This window comes from Neovison vison, chromosome 5 (genome assembly GCF_020171115.1).
Source record: "Neovison vison isolate M4711 chromosome 5, ASM_NN_V1, whole genome shotgun sequence".
NCBI lineage: Eukaryota > Metazoa > Chordata > Mammalia > Carnivora > Mustelidae > Neogale > Neogale vison.
Genome location: NC_058095.1, coordinates 34,383,021 through 34,407,178, shown reverse-complemented (window position 1 = coordinate 34,407,178; position 24,158 = coordinate 34,383,021). Strand labels below are relative to the sequence as shown.

General features: G+C 39.9%; 1 protein-coding gene across 11 annotated transcripts in view; it reads right to left on the bottom strand.

Moving 5' to 3' along the window:
* Nucleotides 1-24,158, bottom strand: part of ACACA (acetyl-CoA carboxylase alpha) — a 289,079-nt gene that overhangs the window by 108,865 nt on the left and 156,056 nt on the right. For 8 of the 11 annotated variants that reach the window (XM_044248459.1, XM_044248465.1, XM_044248463.1 and 5 more), the window contains 7 exons: nucleotides 23,634-23,752; nucleotides 12,007-12,030; nucleotides 9,222-9,365; nucleotides 8,336-8,432; nucleotides 7,299-7,406; nucleotides 3,132-3,188; nucleotides 2,841-2,885 (listed from right to left, as the gene is read on the bottom strand). In XM_044248459.1, coding sequence (XP_044104394.1) covers nucleotides 2,841-2,885; nucleotides 3,132-3,188; nucleotides 7,299-7,406; nucleotides 8,336-8,432; nucleotides 9,222-9,365; nucleotides 12,007-12,030; nucleotides 23,634-23,752 — 594 coding nt within the window. The remainder of the gene's footprint in view (nucleotides 1-2,840; nucleotides 2,886-3,131; nucleotides 3,189-7,298; nucleotides 7,407-8,335; nucleotides 8,433-9,221; nucleotides 9,366-12,006; nucleotides 12,031-23,633; nucleotides 23,753-24,158) is intronic. The other 3 variants (XM_044248461.1, XM_044248460.1, XM_044248462.1) reach the window with 3 other exon arrangements.

Sequence of the window (24,158 nt, the reverse complement as noted above, 5' to 3'; positions counted from 1 at the left end):
ATTCTTCGGAGAAAATCCAGTCCACACCTAGACCTTAACATCTTCTACCTCCTAAAGCAACATTTCCCCCACTCGTGACAAAACAGTTGATAATTTAACGGATTTCCCACTTGACAAGCCACTATAAATAGGAACCAGACAATGATTCCTGGGGAAGACCAGCTGCTGGGCTTAATTCCTAGAAGATTTTGCCTATACATGTCCCTATCTAACCTATTGGATAGCACAGAAAAAGAAGGTTTTAAAGCTGTAGATACACTTTAGGACATGACACAGATTCAGAGGTAAGAAAATACAAAAGAAAAATAATGCCCATGAGAATTAATCGCTTTGGCTTTTGAAGTTTTAATGGAGGGTTTTAATTTATCATGGAATGCTTATTATACAAAACCAGTTACTGTGCTATAGACATGAAGACTCTGTCTGAACTCTTAGGGAAAAGGAAAATAATTTTACAAGTTCACTATTATTTCCTGGACTATTATATTACTCCAAAGTCAGTGAGAAACAAAATACCACATTAAGACTTAAGAACATAGCCCAGGGGTCCCTGGGTTGTTCAGTCAACAGTCCAGTGTCTGCCTTTGGCTGAGATCATGATCCCAGGGTCCTGGAATCATGCCCCACATTGGGCTCCCTGCTCAGTGGGGAGCCTGCTTCTTCCTCTTCCTCTGCCTGCAGCATCCCCTGCTTGTGCTCACACTCTGTGCATCAAATAAATAAAATCTTAAATCAATCAATCAATCAATCAAACCTAGTCCAATACTCTTCCCTAACCCAGGTCTCAGCTCTGGCATATGTACCTTAGTTCTGGTCAGCATTTCCCAACCATACTATTTATTCATGGGCTTCCATATTCTATCCCAAGTATCAATTTTATACTCTAAGCTCCTGATTTTTCTTCCTAAAGCCCCAGGGTTCTCTTTAAGCTCCTCATACTTCTCCACTGCCTCCAGTTTCCTATCAAAAGTTATTGATTGATATATATCTGCATTCCGCTTGATTTCCTGATGTCAATAACACAAGGGAATTGTGCAGTCCACAACATTTCCTAAAGCATTTCAGAGTATCTTAGCTCTTTAGCTTGCAGGATAGTCTGTCTTGTTTCTCTTTAGACTAGACCAAGAAGGTGAACTGTGAGAAGGAAAACAAAATGTCAAGTACTACAGATCTAATAAACAAAGTGGTAAAAGTAATCACACATAGGTCCTTGAATTTAGAAAGTCCTTTCCAGAAGCCCAAATGCTAGCTTCATTATTGCAAATGAGCAGTGCTTGAAAACTAACTTGATTATCTTTTTTTTTCCAATTTATTTATTTTCAGAAAAACAGTATTCATTATTTTTTCACCACACCCAGTGCTCCATGCAAGCTGTGTCCTCTATAATACCCACCACCTGGTACCCCAACCTCCCACCCCCCCGGCCACTTCAAACCCCTCAGATTGTTTTTCAGAGTCCATAGTCTCTCATGGTTCGCCTCCCCTTCTAATTTACCCAAAAGCACATACCCTCCCCAATGTCCATAACCCTACCCCCCTTCTCCCAACCCCCCTCCCCACAGCAACCCACAGTTTGTTTCGTGAGATTAAGAGTCACTTATGGTTTGTCTCTAACTTGATTATCTTAATTGTTAAAGCAAAACAAAACAAAATTCTTATCAGGAAAATTAAGACTTCCAACCTAATATCTTCTAGAATCTTAGAAAATGACATCCTGATTGCAAACTGGATTTTTGACCTTGTGGCTATCATCACACTGGGTATGGTCATGGATATACCACAGTTTAGATGCCAGACTATTCATTCCCTTTTCAACAAAATTGTTAATTTCATAAATATTGCCAGTTAATTTAGATAAATGGGAGAATAAGAAATTTAATGCTTAATTTTATTTATTTCCTGTTCCTAGAATTAACACAAGACAAAAACACCAACTTGGGTTCTGTTAAAACATTTTAAATAATAAATGAGTATTTTTCAGAGTTGAGAATTGAGAATTGTCCATAATGGAACTGGAATCCAACTTTGGTAGAAGTCAAGACCCCAAAGTACAACTGGCAGTTGTTGTTCTTCTTCTTTTCTTTTTTTTAAGATTTATTTATTTATTTTAGGGAGAGAGAGGAAGAGCACCCAAGTGCAGAGGGGAGGGATGGGAGAGACAGAAACCCAGGCAGACTCCGTGCTGAGCTTGGAGCCTGACAGGGGGCTTGATATCACAATCCTGAGATCACCACCTGAGCCAAAAGCAAGAGTTGGACGCTTAACTGACTGTACCACTCAAGTGCCCTTTAACCGGCAATTCTTTTTTTTTTTTAGATTTTATTTATTTATTTGACAGAGATCACAAGTAGGCAGAGAGGCAGGCTCCTGCTGAGCAAAGAGCCCGATGTGGGGCTCCATCCCAGGACCCTGGGATCATGACCTGAGTCAAAGGCAGAGGCTTTAACCCACTGAGCCACCCAGGTACCCCTTAACCGGCAATTCTTGATTAACGAGTCTCTAAATTCACTACATACACAGAAGAAATTACTAGTTAGTTCCTGCTTCTTCCTTAGTCATCTGGATAAACACAGATGTTCATTCTTAACTTTTTCTCAGATGATACTGAGAATTCATTATAGGCTTAAAAAAGAAAACAAAAAACAAAAAACAAAAAAAAAACACCACCAGCTTGAACACACCTTACCGAAGTGGAAGATTCATTTTAACACTTTCTAAAACAAGAACCAAACATCAGGTCAGCCCTTCTAAATAACTCACACATGTTCTATATATTTAAATAATCAGTGGCAAACAGATAAAACAATAAGTAATCTTTCATTGTGGTTCCTTTTACTTACATGAAATCTCTGATCCACCTCACAGTTGACCTGTTTTCTGAAATCCTTTCAAATGAACGACAGAAAAGAAGGAAAAACAAAAGCTGGCAATCAGTAATAAAATTAAATACGAATTAAGTAATAAGTAAAAGGCAATGAGTTAAATTAATTTTTCCTGATTAAATTTATAGAAAGTTATCTATTTGCAAAGACTCTACACATAAGTATATGATTATATTCCCGTATTTTATTTTTATAAGTTCTAGCCGCAGCATAAGACACATAGGGGAGGTATCATTCACATGCCAGTACCTTTTGTGCAACCAGGAAAGTAAGGCGCCGTATCCCATGCTCAACCAGGGTAGCTTTCTACAAACAAACATGTGAAAGAGAAGACAGATGAGATCTCCATTCATCTTCAATTTTATCCCACTTGGTCTTCATAAAGCTCTGACTGGGTAAGAACCCTTTTTGGATCTCTACATCTTGCCTCAGTACCTTCAACTTGCAAATAAACAAATCTCAGCCTGGCTCCAATGGAATAGGTTTCAGATATTAATCTGGACAAAACTGAAGGACAACTTTGTAGGGAAGGATCTTACGAAGTCACCTAAATTCTCTAAACACTGATTTACCTCAAGGTGGAGCTTAACACAATTTCTGCTCATAAAATCATACCTGGTGGGCCTGTATTCAACTGTGAAGATTAATAAGGATACAGAAGCTAAATGTAATCCAGTAGAGGGAAAAGAGAAAATTCCCATAAAACAGAAAGCTCAGGTGTTACATTGTTATTTCCAGATATTACCCATCATCAGATACTGCACTCCTAGAATTCAACATAACAAGTCCTGACCTTTTACCCCCTGCTTTACATGAAGGTTTTTTGTTAAGATTCTCTTTAAAAATCGGTAAAAGCAAATGTTTAACAGGCTTTTAAGCTTAGTGGTTATTTACAGCTACACTTGGCAGAGGCAAGCAGTACATCAGGAGTGAAGAGAGACCAGTGGTTTCAAGACAGACCCTTCCATGAGTCTAGGGCCTTTGGATCTAAGCCTCCTCTATACTGTACAGCTCTCTTATCTCCAAAGTAGACATGAAGAAGCACATTAATAAATTAAGTAAGAGACGTGCTTTTAAAGGTCCCTAATGAAGAGGAGCTACATCCAACAAATAGAAAGGCAATTCCACCATCTGAATGGCCTGAGAGAATATATGAAGAATACAAACAGAAAAAAATACGTGGACTTTCACCACCTACATTCAGGCTTTAGTTTGATCATGTTCCCTGCTATAACTCGAACCAAGAGCTATGTTCCTAAGTCAGTCCTTAGCTTTCACGATATTATGCATCTTTTAACAGCCAAATTAGCTTCCCCTTATAAATAAGCACATTTCTGAGCCATTGTCCTCCTACTTCTCTATTTCTACTATGGCACTGCTTAGTAATAAAATTAACAGCATAAATAAAAGATAACTGGCAAAATTATTTTTCTAATATTAAATCCCCAGGCCAAACATGAATAAATTTTGGCTTAATAACATTTAAAAATGCTCTGTACTGGCATCATACCCATTAGTGTAAATAACGAAGTATTGACACTAAAATAAGAAAAAACTGTTTTAAAAGAACAGAGCCGAGTGGGGGCTGTAGTGGTTATTCATCTTTCAGCATGCCCAGGAACAGAAACATTTTTTTTTTTTTTCAACAACACCAACAAAGAATTCCACTATAGCCAAGTCCTTCAAAGACAAGCATCAATAGCTATGTTCTGGCAAGGGAAGAAAATAACTTTAATAATGCCATGATTTAAAATCAAAATTGTTATTGCTTTTAAAATTCCACAAGTGGCTGACAATAACAGCAGAGCAACAGGATTCTGATTACATTGTAATAATGCGGGTCTCACAGCAAGTCCACAGCTATTACCCAGCGATTAGGCGTCAGCACCTGGAGAAACTCCATTTACACTGACTGCTTCAATCTCCTCCACAAGTCATTTACAAATATATGATCCTAATTTCTATGAGAGAAAAAAAGACATGCTGGGACTAGAAGATTATTTGGACAATTTGGATCAACCTATTTGATAGTTTAATGTGTGCTTAAAAAAAAAAAACTTTTTCTGAACTGCTAGGAGCATGATCAAGAACTGAAAAACAAAACTAGTTATGACTTCAGTTTTTTTTTTAATTGCTTTTCCTTCCTTTTAATTTTTTTATTTTTTTCAAAACAAGGAGGTGAAAAATGCCAAATATTCATAGATAAGCACAGTACCTGATGCAGTGAATAGCTTTTCTAGGCGTACAATGTCAGCACAGTGTACCCCTTAGCCTTCCAAAAAGCCATACGCAAAAATGCTGGATTTCTCTGTGCCTCAGTTTGAAAGTTCAGTAAAGGGAAAAGTCAATTTCCTATTGCCAGTTAATGTTACAATTATATGTAGTGAAAATAAGGAAACTGCTTCTGTAAATCAACGTGTGATGGTTAGAAGATCTGGATCTGAGGGTAATAAAAAGCCTAAAGTTGAGGTCAGATCAATCAGATATAGGCAATTAGTGCCTCAAAAGCTGGGAGGAAATGGTCCTAGATCATTTCATCAAGCAGCACAGTCAGCAGAGGTTACCTTGGTCACTGGTCTCAGGTTAATCTGAGGCAGTCACTAGTCCCAGACAAGAAGGAAGGTAAATTTCTAAAGAAAAATTCCCAGGCCTGTCCCGTACCTTCACTTCTGTGAAAGTACCTTTTCCTTGTGTTGGCCAACTCGTGTTGGTCTCCCAGTCAGTTTATGGGTGTGAGAGGATAAGGGATTAAATGCTAAGACTCACGTGAAACACAAAGTGACCATCTCTTCCTAAGTATCTACCATTAGAATGATATCATTCTAATGGTACCATTAGAATGCCTACGGCACTAACTGTTTACACGGCAAAATCAAATTTTAAAAAATATCTCCTGACTTCTTTCTTTATAATAAGCATGACGAGCTAGGAGTTTTCCATTCAAAGAAAACACATGGGTCTTTCTTGTCATGAAGGGCAGCTTGTCAAGAAGAGGGGTGGTTTGGCATCTATCATGTCACAAGGATCTAGAACTGCAGATTATTTGAGCATGCCTAACCATTCCCTCCAACTAGACTATAAGCAACTTCAGGGCCAAGAATGTACTATTTACTAAAACACCCAGATCTGTGCCCCCCAGAGCTGGTATCACAAAGCCTCCCCTCCTTCCTCTCCTCCTGCTTGTTTTAAGAGCTGTCTCAAATTTTATCTTTCACGAGGACTTCTTTGAGTAGTCTTCACTCAAATGTATTTTTCTTCCTTGCTTTTCTAATTGGTCAGCATACACTTATTAGCAGTCATAACACTTTTAATTTATAAAGAACTTCTATGTAAATGCTTTTCATTTGCACCTTATCACAATCCCATGGGTCTGGATTAGTCAGGAATTACTCTATTGTACACGGGGGAAAGCTCAAGCTCAAGTCGATTAAGGCCCCCTATCACCTGCTGGTAGATGATATAACAAAAACTAGAATTTAAGGCTTGCCACATCAGGTATCTCGAGGGTGAGAGAACAGTTGCTGAGTGGGAGAATAACTTGGTAAGGGGCGTTCTGGATGTCTAATTTTGTGGAGCTCAGCAGAATGGAAACTGGGAGGAGAACAAGAATACATGTGGATCGCAAGTAAACCTGTTGCTGTACATCGGATGTGAGGCAAGACTTTATACTGGAATGATGGTGGTCCAGAATTAAGAAATTGAGAAAGGGTAAGAGACATGGCAAAGAAAACCCTCACAGACCTGGTGACTGACCAAGATAGAAATAAACAAGCATAGATTGTGGGTAGAGGGGGTAGATCAATGGAACAGCAAGGAAAGGAAGAAGTCAATGATTTCTGAATGACCAGGAGTAAAGGGTTGGTTATTTGGATTTGTTTTGTTTTTGGGGGGGGAGGTGGGGGAGAGTGAGGGGGGCTGGGGGAGTCATATAGAGGTGAAGGAAAAAGATGGAAATTTCGGTTTAAACTAGGATGTTTGATGTCAACACAAGATATCCCAGGGACACAAAATCAAAAGGAGGATAGAAGTATAACTGATATTTTCAAGGAAGGGGAGGGAAGGACGCAGAAGGAAACTCAGGGGAGTTTGGGCCTAGACATGTGAAGTAAAGTCACCAAAGGTAAATAAATATTCGGCAGGTGAATGGAACTTCAAGACAGAGCTCTGGGAAAGATTTAGGAACACAACTTACTTTCTTTAAAACATTCTGAAGACTTGAGGTCTATATTTCTTAACATAAGATATTCATTATGTACTATTAAATCACTTTGGAATTTTGCCTCTATAGGCAGAACTATGTAAAAGACATAGCAATTAACAGTGATAGGCATTGTAAGTAGCGACTGATTAAAGGGCAGATAGGATACACCAGCAAGAAAGCGGCCACCAACCATTTCCTCCCAACCGAGGACTTACGTTTTGTTGGGTAAACTCTCTGAACATAGCTGCCAGTCCATCATCCTCAATATCACAGTCAGTCTTGATAGCCACATTCAGAATGTGAATTGGTTCATCCCTGGGGACCTTAACTCAAGAAAAACCAGACAAAGAAATTTAGGAGGCCAGCTAATACAGAGGCAGAGAGAAGTTACAGCACTTGGTAGAACACCTGACAAAGAAATATACCCCATGGGACATTCTGGTTTGCCCACTAGTATGAATAAGCAAATTGAAACCATTGCCTACCATTCACAACAGAGAGTAAATTAAGTAAACCACCTAGCTTTTCAAAGATAATGCAGTAAAGGCATTAATTAGAGGTGGCCTCAAATCTTGACTTGACATGAACTTGAAGGCCACTGTATCCTCAACTTTTTCACCACTAAAATGGGAATGAAACCATTTGCCACGTTTCTTCACAGAATGTAAAGCAGTATGAGTGAAAGAAGCCATCTGAACATATTCCCACATACGATATTTCCTAACAATTTATCAAATCGTGGAAGTATCAAACCATGGGGAAATAACCTCATAGAGAAAAAACAAAACCATCTGTGCACTGAGAAATGAAAAGAAGGGATTTAATACAAGGGTGACAAAGTTTTAAACAAAATGCCTCCTTTTTTCCTGCTATCTAACGTCTACAATTCCCGGAATACTACGAGAGCAGCATTCTGCGAGCATATAAGCCATGGCTAAGAATTACAGGAACCACAGCTCAAGACTTCAAAACAACACTCAGAAACTCAGAGGCAGCTTCAATGGGTCTAGCTGAGCCCATTTGCTATTCTCACTATGGATTCCAAGATTAACACAGTTTTGGTTTTTTTTAAGTTAGAATTTATATTCCATTTGCTCCCCAAAATACTTTGATGAGGCATATAAAATTAAATAATACAAACAGGGTGAAAAGATGAATTCTTCCCTGTAATGTTCCAAAGCCAGAAAGATAGCATATACTACAAGTCCTGTGTCTAAAGTAACAGAGCAGTTACCCAAAGGGCACACTATACCTTGTCTTCATCGTACAGAGACGTGTGACCTGCCTCAGGGAACGTGGGGCTTTGGGGTGGAGAATCACAGAAGCAGCCCATCACTTCATCAAAGATCCTGAAAAATACCAGGGAAAGACCCACCATGAAAACCCAAGTGGCAGAAAACCTAAGTGGCAGGAAACGAATGCTGCCACTGCCACTGCCAGCCCAGTCCACAAGAAGAATCTATCCCACTCAGGCTCAATAGTCAACCAAACAGAATCACCAGTGGCTCGAGGTGACATGCAAAATTTCACCAAGTGGCAGAAATTAGGAGGATGGATTGTTTAAACTTTAATAAACCATATGTATTTTTTCTCTGAAAAAAAGAATGATATACAGCTTTTTTGTTTTTTTCATATGTAAGCTATGAGCACCGCTGTCATCATCGGTCTTAAAGTAACAGAAAGAGCCTGGGACTAGAGCAGTGACAGACCAATGTAATTACCCCTCCCCCTAGGGTAATGCATCAGTATACATCAAGAGATAGATGCTGAATGCATTTAATCAAAAGATGTATCGTCTCTGCCGGGGCTCACTCTGGTGTTGTGTTTAATTTCTCCTGACATTTCACTCATCACAGAGCAGACAGCTTCTTCTGTTAGCTCCTAAGGAAAAGATGGTTTTTGTTTGTTTCTCTTTTTCTGACCAGGCTCATATAACAAGTAGAGGCTTGTAGAGTCTGAATAAGAGGTAGAAATGGAAGAACATATACCTCTCCAAGGACCTATACAGCAAGGGCTGTATCTCCTTAGCTGGCTCCTGGCTATTCTCGGGGCCTTTATTTACTTGGCAGAAATCAGAGTCCCCAAAACAGAGATGCCCATGGCTCCCCTTGCACAGACACAGTTCCTCAGTGTCTTACCTGACAAAATCTTCGAAAGTCCGAAAAGAGACCATTCCGCCCATCCGCTGACATGGTGGAGTGAATGAGTTATCCAAGAGCACATCGCTGACACTAGCTACGTGAGTCATGCCATAGTGGTTGAGGTTGGAGGAGAAGGACATTCTAAATGGTAATTCAATCAAGTGCATTAGATAAGGAAAGCAGAAATAGGACTGGGAGAGTAACAGGAGAAAACTCTGAAGTAGGGTCAGGTTGCAGAGCAGATTTGGTTTTTTACCCACTGTGGATATGACTGTCTTGATGGATTCGTATGATCCCTTTCATCTGAATTTACCCCACACCTATTGATGCTATTTCTAGCATCCCAAAATTTCTCCAAATAAAAATCGAAGGATAGTCAAGAACTGTGTGACAGTTTTAATACAACGAAGCCATGATATATCTAATGAATGAATAGGACATAGGGGTTAAAAACCATCCTGCATCTTCCCCTTCCCTAAAACATTCCCTCTTATAAAAGGAAGGAAGCAAGCCAAGTGGGCTGTAACTAGGCAACACTTAATCTATTAGAATTCCTAGAGAAAAATGCCTTAAGTAGTCACAGATACATATATGCATGTACAACAACAACTAAGTCATTTGGAATAGTTTAGTAAGTCATTGTAGAAAACATTATTTATCATACAAAAACAAGTCACAGTCTAGAAAATGAGCTTTACTACGTTATTTACTTCTTCCTTTACTGGGCTGATGGGGATAGTAGTTATAAGGAATAGAGCTCCTCCCCTTTTGAAAAAGAGACTTTTAAAAACTCAAAACAGCAAAATTTCCTTTTTTATATTTAAATACTTCTGTATCAAAGGAAACATATCTTCAACTGAAAGCCCTTAATAAATCCCAGCAAGAGGCAAAAGGGCAAAGCATGGGTCTCAAAGTATGTGTAAGCATGACAAACAAGTGCTAAATGGAGATGCTCACGGAGAACTAAGCTTTCAGTCTAAAAACACAAGGAGTCTGTATATTCCTTGATGCACCTTGGCAGTACGTACCATTAAGTCATACTGGGAAGTATTTCAAAATGCCTAGTCGGAGCAGCCTGTTCGGAAGGACCAAATAAGGCTTGCCTGACATGATACCACCTTAGTGATCTGAAGCACGTTCAGAGCAAGGCAATGACACCTGAATTTTGGGGAGCTGCTCAAAAATCTCCTTGAAATGCAGCACCTGCCATGCTGCAGGTGGGAGAGAGGCAGCAATGGAGACTTAAGATCTGGGTACAGACTTTACTCTATTCAAAGTGCGATTATAAAAGGCAACGGAATTTTTCAGGGGATGGGAGTGCTGCTCACACAGACTATAAAGACTAACACTCCAAGTTTTTATTCCTTAGGCAAATGATGACTATGAAAAAGGCACTTCGTCTTTTTGACAGTACTAGAGAATGGAAAGGCAGAGTGGGAGAGGAAACAATTGATACCATGAATGAAACAAATAAGTGAAACACACATCAAGCAAGTCTTACACATGGTGCTCACTAGAAACTGGGATTCGGAGTTGTATGAACTCAGAAACGCTACCATCCTCTTTTCTAGGATCACCAAATATATTTACTAAAGGAGCAAGTTTGTGAGGCTTGTATCTTTTCTACCTGCCTGGCTTTCGACAGGAAAAATAAAAGGGTTCCAGATAGCACTTAAAGGGAACTCCCTTTGAATAAGCTAAGAGGCTGCATTTGTGGCAAACATGGGGTTAAGTGTCTTTTTCACTCAACTGAACCCCAGGGGAAACAGCCACTATTCAGTTTCCCCTTCTCCTTGGCTCAGGGGCCAGGACATAGCTGCCCTCGCAGGCAGGAATGAACCAAGCCCACTCTCCAAGGGCAGACACAAAGACCAAATCAAAGCACTTCCCTTTTCTCTCCCCATCCAAATTGGACTCTAAAAGCTATAATCAGCTTCGATTACTTAATACTGAAAGGGAGAGGAACAAATTAAACATAAGCCTATAAATATTTCAATGTATAATTGATCATCTACAAAGAGCTCGCCACCCACTTATTACTGCTTTGGCATTTTATAGATTGAATTCCAATCAGCACGGCTATCCTCTCAAACTTGCATCGTGTTGCCTTGCTTGGCTCAGAAGCAGGAAGAACTCAAAATACCAAAATGTGTTATGTTGGCCTGGAAACTTCTTCACAGGACCACACACATCAAAGCTTAAATACACTTTCCGAAGGTTAATCTAATGAGTCTGAAATAAAATTAGACCCTCACATCATTATAACACTTTAGAGAAGTAGCTGACAAACTAATAAAGCTAACAAACTGATAAAACATGAGATCAGCTATTCCTGCGTTTACATTCTTCTTAAAAGGAGAAGCAAACTCGTGAAACTAAAAATTGAAAAAAAATTGTGAACAATTTGCCAGGGTAGGAGTAACCTTAAAGGCTTCTCCCCCGAACGCCCCAAACTAGACAGAGACTATAGTAGAAGAAGATGTTTACAGCAAAGCTGAACATCAGGCAGACAACTCCCCTATCATTTACAGCTAGATGGCTGGTGGGGGGGCTTTCTCATACTGAGGCTTTTCAAGTGTTGCTTTTTGAACAGCTGAAGAAAAGCTGAAGACATGTTTTCCAAAGAAAGAGTAATTTAGTATGTCCAAAGGGGAGCTGAGGACTCCCAAGCAGAAGACAGCATATTACTTGTCAAACGTGGTGTGATATTTTACCCTGATTTCACTATTCTAAGTTACAAAAGAGGTGCTTTTAATTGGAAAAGAAACTAAACATACGGTACCTGTTTAGCGTGGGGATGTTCCCTCTGTAATTAAACAACCACAGTTAGTTACTGTTCGGTTAGTGAAAGCCATAATAAAAGAATTGTCAGAGCAGATCCAGACTGGTCAGGAGGCGCTCCAGTCTGGCAACTCTGGCATTCAGCAGACATAATTAAGTGCTCATTACCCTTTAACCCCCAGGGCACCTCCAAAGAGGCAGGCCTCCTGACCCAACTCACCACAGCAACTGTTGATGGAAAGGGTTAGAAACAGGTTTACCAGGGATTTTTAAAAATAGCTCTATTACAAAAAGTAATGCAGTATAGTGATAAAACGCAGCCTCACAAAAATTATTTTAGGCTATAGAGATGTGGTATAGTATCTTAAGCTTCAACATGAAATGTCATTCTTTTCTTTTTTTTTTTTTTTGTGAAATGTCATTCTTGACAAGATTCTTACAGAACCTTCTTTCTTGTTCCTGGTGTACTGAAAATTTAGTAAAGAACTCCAGAGAAGCTGATTTCACAGCCCCTCCCACCTCAATTGATTATCTAGGCTATGAGGTGGACTCACAGTCTCCTCCAAAGAAAAGTAGCCTGTAATATGGATTCCCAGCTACCTTTTCTAAGCCCCTTTACCCATCCATGCTCCTCCTCCCACAGACCAGGGAGGCGGTAAGAGGAGGTGGTGGTGCTGGTAATGGGTGTGTTCCACACTCTGGGAGCTTAGAAAAAAACCTGAAAATCCTATAGGAATGTAATGATAAACACTTTTATGACTAAGCGATACACTTTGTTAAAATTAAGTAATTCGTACTTTTTAAAAATTAAACGATCTTAGGGTGATAATGACTTTTTAATATTGTTGCAATCACAAAAACTGTAGGCCTCAATTTGGCCAGCCCTAGGGTTTCCTGACCAAGAATGTACCAAAATCATGAAAGAAAGATTAGAGTAAGAATGGAAACTGCAAAGCAAGTCTCCTGCATTCTCTTTGGGCTTTGCCACCAAGGCTGTCACTCCCCTCTCCTTAATTTGACATAAGTCATTTCCTCAACTTAAAAAAAAAAAGCCCTTATTTTCAATGTGAAAAGGGCAAAGTTATACTTATCACCCACAATTTACCATAGTACTATAAGGGCATTATATATATATATATATATATATATATATATATAAAAGAGTACTATAAGGGCATTGATTGGTTGATATCTTAACCTTCCAACATTCTTTTATCAGCATTTAATCACTGTTGGGGTTTTCTGGCACACACAGGACTTAATGGGCAGAACGTAGTGGGTGGTGCTGATGATATGTGGGAAGGAGGAGAGAGGGAGGAAAATGATGCACTTTCCATGGCAGTGAAAGGAGCAGAATAGACTGAGCTGGCCATATAAATAAAAAGCTGTGACATATCACTGCACACAAACTGTATACCTCGTGTGATTTGTGAGTAACAACGCTCTCTGCATCAAACCTGTATCACGCAGCAAATTCACAAGGCAGCAAGAGCAACCTCTGAGTGCAAAAACCTGCACCTTTGCTGTTTGGATTCTTTGAGCCTCTCATTCAGGGGAACGGGTTTCATTTTATAAGAGCTCCTTAGTCACAATGCCCGGTAGCCATCCTCAACAAACAAAAAGTATACACAGGTTCTAGGGCAGAGGGAGTTGTAGCTAAGCAGAAAACAAACAGTAAACATGAACAAGAATATAGGAAAGTCTTCCTTTTAAGATAACAAGGATTCTAAAGAAAGAAGCCACCCACACAGCCTCCTACCATGAACCTCAGGAGTTCAGAGAGAAGATTCCTACAACCAAAGCAATCTCAGGTGCCACTCATTCAGGTTTCTGGAACTTGGAAACCAGTATAATCTCTCTCAACTGATAACCAATTTCTTAAATGAGTAAAGTGGTGCCACCATTTCTATAGCTGCACCATAATCCCTTCGAAGAGTCTTTACAGGATGGGGGCCAAGTTTTCAGCCCAGAAGAAGCCGGATTGAAAAGATCTTCCCCAACAAAAAGCTGGCCCTTCTTCATCAGCAACTGTCAAAGCTCTCTTAGGGAGCCCCCTGCTGCTGTGTTACAGGAACCGGCACCATCTACACAGCATGGGGTAAGAACCAACATCTTCAGTGTTTAACAGAATGGCCCCAAATCATTCACAGGAGACGTGAATTTAGAGGCAGCTTATCCTCTTGGGCAGAATAAGAACCTGTGGGGCTGCACAGGAGATGAGCAGGGAAAGAAGGATCAACTCCATCACCAGGTAAATACTTAACCATGTCCACAATGATCATCTGTATATTTTGTTGCCCTAGACAGAGGCTCTTTGCTCAGTTTAAGAATATGACCATTTTGAGATCTGCACTACTGTGAGACACTAGAAAACTAGATCCATGGACTGCATAAGGATGAAGAAACAAGGTAGAGACTGTATAGGAGTCTAATATCCCATTTATAGAGATTTTAATAAAATCAAATCTACCATATTTCACTGCATACTCATCATGCAAAAACAGCCAAACTGCTCAACCTCTGGTAAGGCAGGCAACTGCATTTTCAGGTACATACATGGTATAAATTCTTTAAGATTTTATTTATTCGACACAGAGAGAGATCACAAGTAGACACAGAGGCAGGCAGAGAGAGGGATAAGCGGGCTCTCTGCTAAGCAGGACCCTGAGATCATGACCTGAGCCGAAGACAGAGGCTTATCCCACTGAGCCACCCAGGCACACGGGGTATAAATTCACTTCTTATTAGACATTTGCTGCTTCAACTATCAGAAGCACTTATCATAATGAATCTTTATTCACCGTGTTTTGATAAATACTGGAATCATTTTCCTTCCAGCAGATTAGCTCCATTTTACAGATGTGATAACTGAGAAAGCAAAGGGAATGTTTTCCAAGGACACTGCTTCAATGCAATATCATAAACCAGATTCTAGACCTAGTATTTTCTCATCTCTGTTCCTGAGGCTAGCACTCCACATCAATACAGACTAAATTTAAAGAAGGACAAGAGAAATCCTTTGAATTCTGAGGTTCTTGGCATTAAGTCACCTCTGATTTTATTGATCTGCCTGCACAGAATGACTGGAGAGCCTGCTTCAATATGAATGCAAAGTCAGAGTTGCTGCCTGCTAGCTGAACCCTCCTTATTTAAGGAATACTGACTTCTGTAGCAGTCACAAGTTCTCTCAGCCTTTTACCATCCCTTCTAGCTGGATTTCATTTTGCTCGATTCTAGCTGGCCCTACATAAATCTTTTATCGTATAAAAATGCTCCCAATTCTTTTGCCTTCTAACTTGGGGGAAAAAAAAGACCCTATATGAAAATGATGGGGAGGCATGCAAAAAAAGCAGTGGTTACATCAAGCTGTGATTGAAAGCCAGTGTAGGGCAAATCTTTTGAAATAAGGCAGCAAAGCAGAATCAGAAGAGGTTGGCTGAATAACCTCCTAGCAGTCGCTAACAGCACTACCATAGGAGAAAGAGCAATTTGGCTGGCTGTGACCAGTGGTGGTCTCCTTGTGTGACTGTATTTCTGCAGGAGAGTCCAAGTGCTGTAAAGCACACGTGAACCACGCATTTCTACTGGCATCTCTGCCACCACCTCCTTGCAGTTCAGATACCCCAATTCCACTGTAGAGGTTTGGTTTACAATAAAATGATCATTGCTTCATTCATTTGCAGCTCCTTCACAGCCCCTTCTTTGCTCTGCTGGAAGGTTTTGCTCTTTTTGAAACAAGTACGCCAACAGAGCTACAGCATATTACTGTTGCCTGCTGTATAATTAGCTACAAACCCACAGCACAAAACTACAGGGATTTACAGGTGCCCCGGATTCTGCTTTTCCTTCCCCCTGGAATCAGCTAGTCTTCTTTGACAAGAAGGGACCTTGGGCTAACCCTAATGATATATTGAGAGTTTTAAACCCGGCTCTCCAATCTTACAAGTTTAGAGTGCCAAAATAACACAGCAGAGACTAGAAGCTGAGCCACGGATACAGGAAAGCACTTTGGTAAGCACTTAAACCTGCTGAGAATCTTCTCTTCTGTCAGATGCTTGCATCTTATCAGCAGACTACCCTGAATGAAGGAAGCGAGCACTGCAGGACTTTATTTATTTATAGCTCATTCTGGCCTGCTAACTACAACCAAGTGCTCCCACTGCTAAAAAATGCTACAAGTTGGATGACTTTTGAGTGCCTCAGTACGATACAAAGAACACCCTAATCTCTGGGTATCGGAGATTATCAGAATTCTCAAGAATGGCAGCAGGATGTTCAGGAGTCACATGGAAGGCTTCTGATTTCTAAACTTCCTCAAAACCGTCTTCATAAGGGCGCCTGGGTGGCTCAGTGGGTTGGGCCTCTGCCTTCGGCTCAGGTCGTGATCTCAGGGTCTTGGGATCGAGGCCCACATCGGGCTCTCTGCTCAGTGGGGAGCCTGCTTCCATCTCTCTGCCTACTTGTGACCTCTCTCTCTCTCTCTCAAATAAATAAATAAAATCTTTAAAAAAAAAAACAAAAAAAACCGTCTTCATAAAAAGAAAGTCCACAGGCCACCCACCAACAGCTAAACACTGAAGGTGCCAAGCAGCCTAAACTCAGTCATGAACAAATCATGTGCCATCGGGGGAGAACACAGCCAACCTCTTCTGGATGTGAGACATGTGAAACGGAAAGGGCTTTGATTAAAACATTTTAACACAGAAGGCCAAGTTCACAAGGAGCAAACAGTAGAGAAGATGCAATGCAACTTGACTCAACTGAAACATGGATTTCCATCTAAGAAATAGGTGGAAATAAACACCAATAGGTCCTCACCCATTATACATGTACAGAAACATTCAACAAAGTACACTTCTATCTCCTGCATCAATTTTGATGCTTCTTATCTGAATCACAGATTAAAAGTTAAAAACACAAGTATATTCATAATATGTATTACTTATGAAAATCATTTGGAGTTTTAAATTTCACAGTCCCAAATGATCATAATATGCATAGCCAAAGAGTTTATGGGATAATATTTTACATGTGTTTGTATGAATATAGCTATATTTAAAAGATCAAATATGTAGACTGACTAAATAACTTACTTGTTTTGAGATTATTCTGAGTTACTTAAATGTGCCCAAAGCCAAGTGAAATCCTAAACGTCAGATAATTCTGAGTTGTCAAAAATAAAGACATTCAGAACGATGCTTTTAACAAGATTTTTCATCACCAGCACCAGAGAATGACCAACTAGGGGTTGGGGATGGAGAAGAAAAGACAAATACACACACACACACACACACACACACCCCCTAGGGTACTAAGCCCTGAGCTTCACTGGAGAGCAAAGATGAGAACAAGGAGCGCTGAATGATCTAGTCTGAGCTCAAGGATCAACCCATGCAAAATACTAGTTGAATTCACTAAAGAGTTGGGCTGAGGGAATCTTAGACAAGAGAAATAAATCCTTAAAGCCTGGATAATAATAAACTGTTCTTTTAGTGCAGACCAGGTGTCTTTTTTTTAGACCAGCTGTCTTAACTATTCCTACACCAAGAAAATTATTGAAAAAAACTCACTATTTTAAAAACAATTGCTAACTGGTTACAAGGCATGTTTAAAAAAACCACAAGAGAGACTGGCTGGCTCTCTTGGCTGGCTCAGTCTGTGGACCATGCAACTCTTGATCTTGGGGTCGAGTTCGAGCCCCACACTGGATGCAGAGATTACTTAAAATCTTTAAACAACAACACCCCCCCAAATCCCCTTCCATCCAAAAAATTCTCATGCAATTGGGAAGAGCATTTAAATATCAGAAGAAACACAAACACACACATAACATACATATATAGGTTTTCTATTATGTTTAAGTCAGGAAAATCTCCACATTTTCTTCTCAAATGAAGGTAATTTAAGAAGAGAAGGGTCTATCTATACCAGGAGCTTCCCTGACTGAAGCTCTAATAACTGGATCTTCTGGTGAACAAGAGCTGGAGATGTCAAGTAAGCTGCAACTGCAGCTCCCAGAAAAAAACTAACAAGTCTTGGGTAGAAGATCAGGAAGATAACACACCTTGCCTTGACCGAGGCCTACCTAGCGGGAAGGATGATGCAGAGTCAGAGAGGTTAGCAAAAAACGGTTCAGTTATCTTTTTCTTTTCTTAAATACTGAGCAGAGTATTAGAAAAAAGCTCACTGTCCAATTATACTGAAACATACAGTAAGTAAGCGCCAAGCCAAAGTTTCAGTCAAGCAAAATGAATAAGCACTAGAGATCTACTGTACAACATTGAACTACAAGTCAACAGTAACATATTGTACACTTAAACATTTGTTAAGAGGGTAGATCTCACATTAAGTGTTTTTCCCACAGTAAGTTTTAAAGGTATTTGAAAATGTCAAGCAATACAAAGTCCCACGATAAATTTAAACAAAAATAAAAAGGCACCAAACACGCTGTCCACATACTAACTGCCCAAACGTGTGCCCAAAAGGGTATCTTCTCCCTCCTTAGAGGGGGCTCCATTCATTTGTAATGGAATTTGCCTGTGTTTTGCCTGCTTCTCTAAAAATCAAAACATGTCCCAATGGCATGGGTCTTCAATTCAAACAGTATCTAAGGCATTTTTCAGAAAAAATACTCTTACTGTCTTCAGTTTGCAGAGAGCCATGTTTCATCCCAACCCACAAGAGCTAAATCACTAGTCAAATATAAACTGCAGGAATGGAATTCCACCAGGTGACCCTGTACACAACAAGAGACTGTAGTCTTGCTTTCATAGCACTTAGAAAGATACTTGCTTCTAAGGATTGCTGGACAAATTTAGTCTACTTCAAACGAATGTCTGAGTAGGAATGTGAAAACCAAGCACCAGGAAAGAAAATGCAAAAAAACTGGCTTAAGAATGGACCTGTTTTCTCCCCCAAGAATTTTTGGTTTGTTAACCCCAACTGGGAAAAATACTATAAAATTCTGTTTTGCATTGATAAGTAAAATATGTATATTCATATGCTTGCTATCTGTTCACATTGAGTAATTTTTAAAGGATGCATAAGATACTGTAGTAGAATACTTCCAGTATAAGGTGTGGATAATTCCTGTAACTACTAAGAACAAGAAACGTAAGAGGTTTTTGTTGCCTTTTTTTTTTTAAATCCATCCCAGGGGCACTCCCATTAACATAAAATAAAGAGGGCTCAGTGTGATTGTCCTAATTAATTTTTGGTCTAGAGTTGAGCAGTCTATGTGGCTAAGAAGTGCTTAAAATACAGCTAATCTGTATTGAGACACGCTATAAGTATAAAATATACTCTAAATTTCTAAGACTGAGTAGGAAGAATGAAAATATCTCATTAATAACTTTTTACTACATACTGAAATGGTATTTTGAATATGATGGGTTAAAGAAAATGTTTTTAAAGGTAATTTTATCTGTTTCTTTTTTGGTTTGTTTTTAAGTTTATTTATCTATTTGACAGAGGGAGAGTGAGTGCACAAGCACTGGGAGCAGCAGGCAGAGGGGGAAGCAGGCTCTTGGCTGAGCAAGGAGCCCAATGCAGGACCCCAAGATCACGACCCGAGCTGAAGGCAGGCACTTAACCGACTGAGCCACCCAGCATGCCTTATCTGTTTCTTACTACCCTTTTAAATGTAGCCAACTAAAAACTTAGAATTTAACATATGTGGCTTGCACTGTATTTCTAGTGGGCAGTGCTGGCCTAGTCGTAGTAATCCTTAACTGCAGGTGCTTGTCACAATTTTCAAAGAGTGGTCCCCTGGAGTTTGGTTCAAAATAAATTAGAATCTTGGCAGTCAGTATTTTTAAAATATTTCCTAAATAATTCTGATAATCATTAATCTAGAGGTTAGTGGACATAAGTGTGTCCTTGAGACTTATGAGATTGGGAGTGGAACAGATGCTGGTAGATCATCTCCTATAACTTACTTCTGTGGAATAAAAACCACTATGCTCACTGCCTGCTTGTTCAAAACAATAATAGGAAAGAATGATAGTACTACAGTTGGGAAAAAAGTTGGAACTTGCCTTAAAACTAGTTAAAATTAAGAGACCCTGGGGTGCCTAGGAGGCTCAGCTAGTTGAGCGTCTGACTCTTGCTTTCGGTGGGGGGCCACGGTCTCAGGGTTTTGGGATGCAGACATGAGGCTCTGCATTGAGCACAGAGTCAGCTTGAGATCCTCTCTCCCTCTGCCTCTGCCCCAAGGCTGTGTGCACTCTCGCTCTCTAAAGTAAAAATAAATAAACAAAACCTTTAAAATTAGGAGACCTAGAATTCTTTTATAAGATGAGTTGGCCTTTTATAAAGAATTTGACAGGTCTTTGTCCCTGGTTCCTGGGAGAGAAATTCTAAATCCCTGTAATTTCTCAAAAGAAACAGAAGTATCTTCATTATTCATGTGCCCCTTGGATTACATCTGAGTTTATGCTAAGAGATGAGATAACTCAGCCCAGGGGTTGCTCACTAGAAAGACAAACCGTGTGATTAGAGGGTTGGGGGCTTTGAGCCAGCTGGACCTCTGTGGAGGGGAGAGGGATTAGAGATTGAGTTTAATGTGATCTGTGATTCGATCAATCATGCCACTGTAATGAAACCCTGATAAAAACTCTGGACACTAAAATTTAATAGAATTTTGTGGTTGGTGAACATATAGAGGATGAGTATCTGAATCCAAAGGGAAAAAAACAGGAAAGCTGTGTTCAGGACCCACGCAGACTTTATTCCACATGTCTCCTCATTTGGCTGGTTTGGATCTTGTGTCCTTTCTAATAAAACTGTGCTCATAAGTATAGTGCTTCCAGAATTTTTAAGTTGTTCTAGTGAATTATTAAGCTGGATGGAGTCCTGGGAACCCCCAAGTTTGTAGCCAGTTGCTCAGAGGTGCAGGTGGCTTGGGAACACCACTAGTGGCCCCATCTCAAGTAGGGATCGTTTTGTGAAGGATCGAGCCCTTAACTGGTGTTATCTGATCTAGCTCAAGGTGGTTAGCTTCAGAACTGAACTGCAATACACCAGCTGGTGTCAGAATGAGGTCATAACTTCAAATTGTAACAAAAACATTTGTTAAGAAAAATATAAAATCTTATAAAACTAAATTCAAGTAGCAAATGTATAATTCAGTGAAAAAGCTATCCTCTATAACTGAATATATCACTCGGTGATTAAATCTGATAGCACATTTTACATTCCCAAACTAACAAAAGGACTTTAGCTCTAAAAGGACATTAAAGCAATTTCAATATTTTTCTGGTTTTCACAAAGATTATTTTACCTTTCCTTCTTTACTTGTCCTTCTCTTCACCTTTATATCTATACTACTAGTACCACTGCCACTAATACTAACAACAGTCTAGCAGTTTATAATTTTATATACACACAACCAAGGAAGACCGGAGAGAGAAAACAGGATCACAGCCCTGTTCAAGTCTGGTCTTTATCCACAGGAATGTGTATACCTCAGACATTGGAAGGGACAAGCAACCAAGTTTTGAAGCTGTATCAGGAATAACCAGGATTCATATCCTTGAGATGGAAAGGTGAATAAGATTTCTTAACAAACAGTTAAGAGGCATTTCTCTCATTTTCCTTCACCAAACTGGACACGTATCCTCAAATAAAAAGTAGGACAGGGAGAGCAATTCAGAAAGACAAGGGGAGCAATGAGGAGGGAAGGAAATCAGAAGCAGCTGTGCAGCCTGACTACAAATCACTGCCCACAGGGAAGAGGTAGTAGAAAGCAGGAAGAAAAGGAGAATGTCCTGAGAATCACAAAGAGCATTAAGTATAGCGTGTAGTTCCCTACAATTATTCAAGGAATGCAGGAAAAGAAAGAAGACCGAGTGCTGAGCCCATGTGTGCCGTGAGCACTTCGCCGCTCGCTGAAGGACAACCATTCGTTTCTAGAAAATGAGATTCTGAAATCCATGGAGGCAAAAATGTACCAAGATATGCTTGCTAAATCAAGGATATATGCTTTTCTCTGCCAGCCATGAGGTATTTTTGAGGTAGAGATGTGAAAGGATCTTCTGAGACAAAGAAGAGAAGTACTTTTTCTGAAGATGCCTCTGCTCAGCTGCTGACCTCTGCTGGATCAACAGTGGCATCCAGTGGCCAAAAGTCTCAGCACAGACTTCTTTGTCTCTAGGAAGGGTTTCTATTGCTTTGGGTGAAGTAGCAATTCAGAACAAAACCATTTCTGTTGTCTATAACCAAGGATCCCCGAAGACACAGTACTTTGTAATACGAAGTGAAGAACCAAAGGCCATAAAGAAGAAATGGAGGGGGGCTGCTTAAGATTGGCTGTAGTATTTATATTTCCTATGGTATTACTAAAAAGAATGAAAATACAGGAGGGGATGAACGTATGTGTGGGTGGGATTCCTCGGTTTTCACTGCCTCAGAATACTTTAAAAACAAATCAGTGTACAAGATAAAGTATTTTCATCTTAAAACCAAAGCAGTACTGAAACAAATTTCTGTATATACATTTTATTTCTTAAAGGGCGTAGGAAGGGAAAAATAATGGAATTAGCATGGCTTAATTATACCGTTCAGTCAAATTTCAGTTTCCTTCTGAAGTGTGATTTTTAACACCTGATTGAAGTTTCAATTAACCTATAACAAATTTATAGAAAAGCATTCTAGCCAAGTTCTTTTTTTTTTTTTTTTTTTTAAAGGTAGGCTCCAACTCGTGGTCTGAATTCATGACCTTGAGATCAAGACCTGAACTGAGATCAAGATTCAGATGCTTAACTGACCAAGCCACGTAGGCGCCCCCAACCCAAGATATTTTCATGTTCCAACTGTTTGACTTAAACTGCTAAAAAAAAAAAAAAAAAAAAGAAGAAGAAGAAAGAAAAAGTGATTTTCTGGCAAGATTCCAGCAAATAAAATGCCAGTAAATTCTGACTTGAAAAAAGAACTATGTTTCCTCAGTGACATAATACAAGGAAACACGAATGATGAACTAATCCTCAAATTTTTATGCTTTTTTTAAAAAAGGTTTTATTTATTTGACAGAGACAGAGAGCACACACACACACACTCGAGCACAAGTGGCAGGGAGGGGCAGAGGGAGAAGCAGAGTCCCTGCTGAACACGGAGCCTGATGCGGGCTTGATCCCAGGACCCTGAAATGATGACAGGAGCCAAAGGCAGCTGCTCAACCAACTGAGCCACCCAGGCAACCCTCAATTTTTTTTTTTTCTAAAGATTTTATTTATTTATTTGACAGATCACAAGTAGGCAGGCAGGCAGAGAGAGAGAGGAGGAAGCAGGCTCCCTGCTGAGCAGAGAGCCCGATGCGGGGCTCGATCCCAGGACCCCAGGATCATGACCTGAGCCGAAGGCAGAGGCCTCAACCCACTGAGCTACCCAGGCGCCCCCAACCCTCAAATTTTTATCTTAATTAGACTATACTCCATCTCTCCAGGTCAACAATTAAAAAAAAAAAAAAGTGAGTACCAAGAGGCTCTTCTCTCATGATTTAAATTTGTTCATTTTCTGCTCTACGTTTCTAGCCAAACCCAAAACCACATGGAGCTGGTGCATACATTACTCCCCTTAACTCCCCTGATACATCTCTGGCTGGCTCAGATGCACATCCCAGTTCAGACTCACCTGTTTGGATGAGATGTGGGCAGCATGAACTGAAATTCCACCACACAGGTGTTGTCCTTAAGCTGGCGATGCTGTACACTGTTAAGTTCATAGGCAATATAAGCCCTTCGAACATAAACCTGGTTAAAAAGTAATCCTCAGTAAATACACTTGGAAAACAGAAACTAAGAGATGCTTAGCCCAGGAAAAGGATAGTCCTGAGAAGAGGAATATAATGAGAAGAAGGCTCCGAACATAAATAACTTGCTTCAATTAATAAAGCTCAAGTCTTAAAACTATACCCATGACTACAAATGGAAATAAAACTAGCCCGCCTCTGCTGGACATCTCTGGCTGGGCCATAAACCTTTCAGACTAACCCAAACTCAGAAGAAGTCTTGATCATTAGTAAAAGCGAGCATACAGAATTGCAACCATTAATTCATGGCGCACAATCATTTCAACAGAAGATAAAGCAAGTGGCGAGATAAATGAGAGGTACTGGTTCTGAGCCACCTGCAGAGTGAGGGCAAAAGACAGAAACTA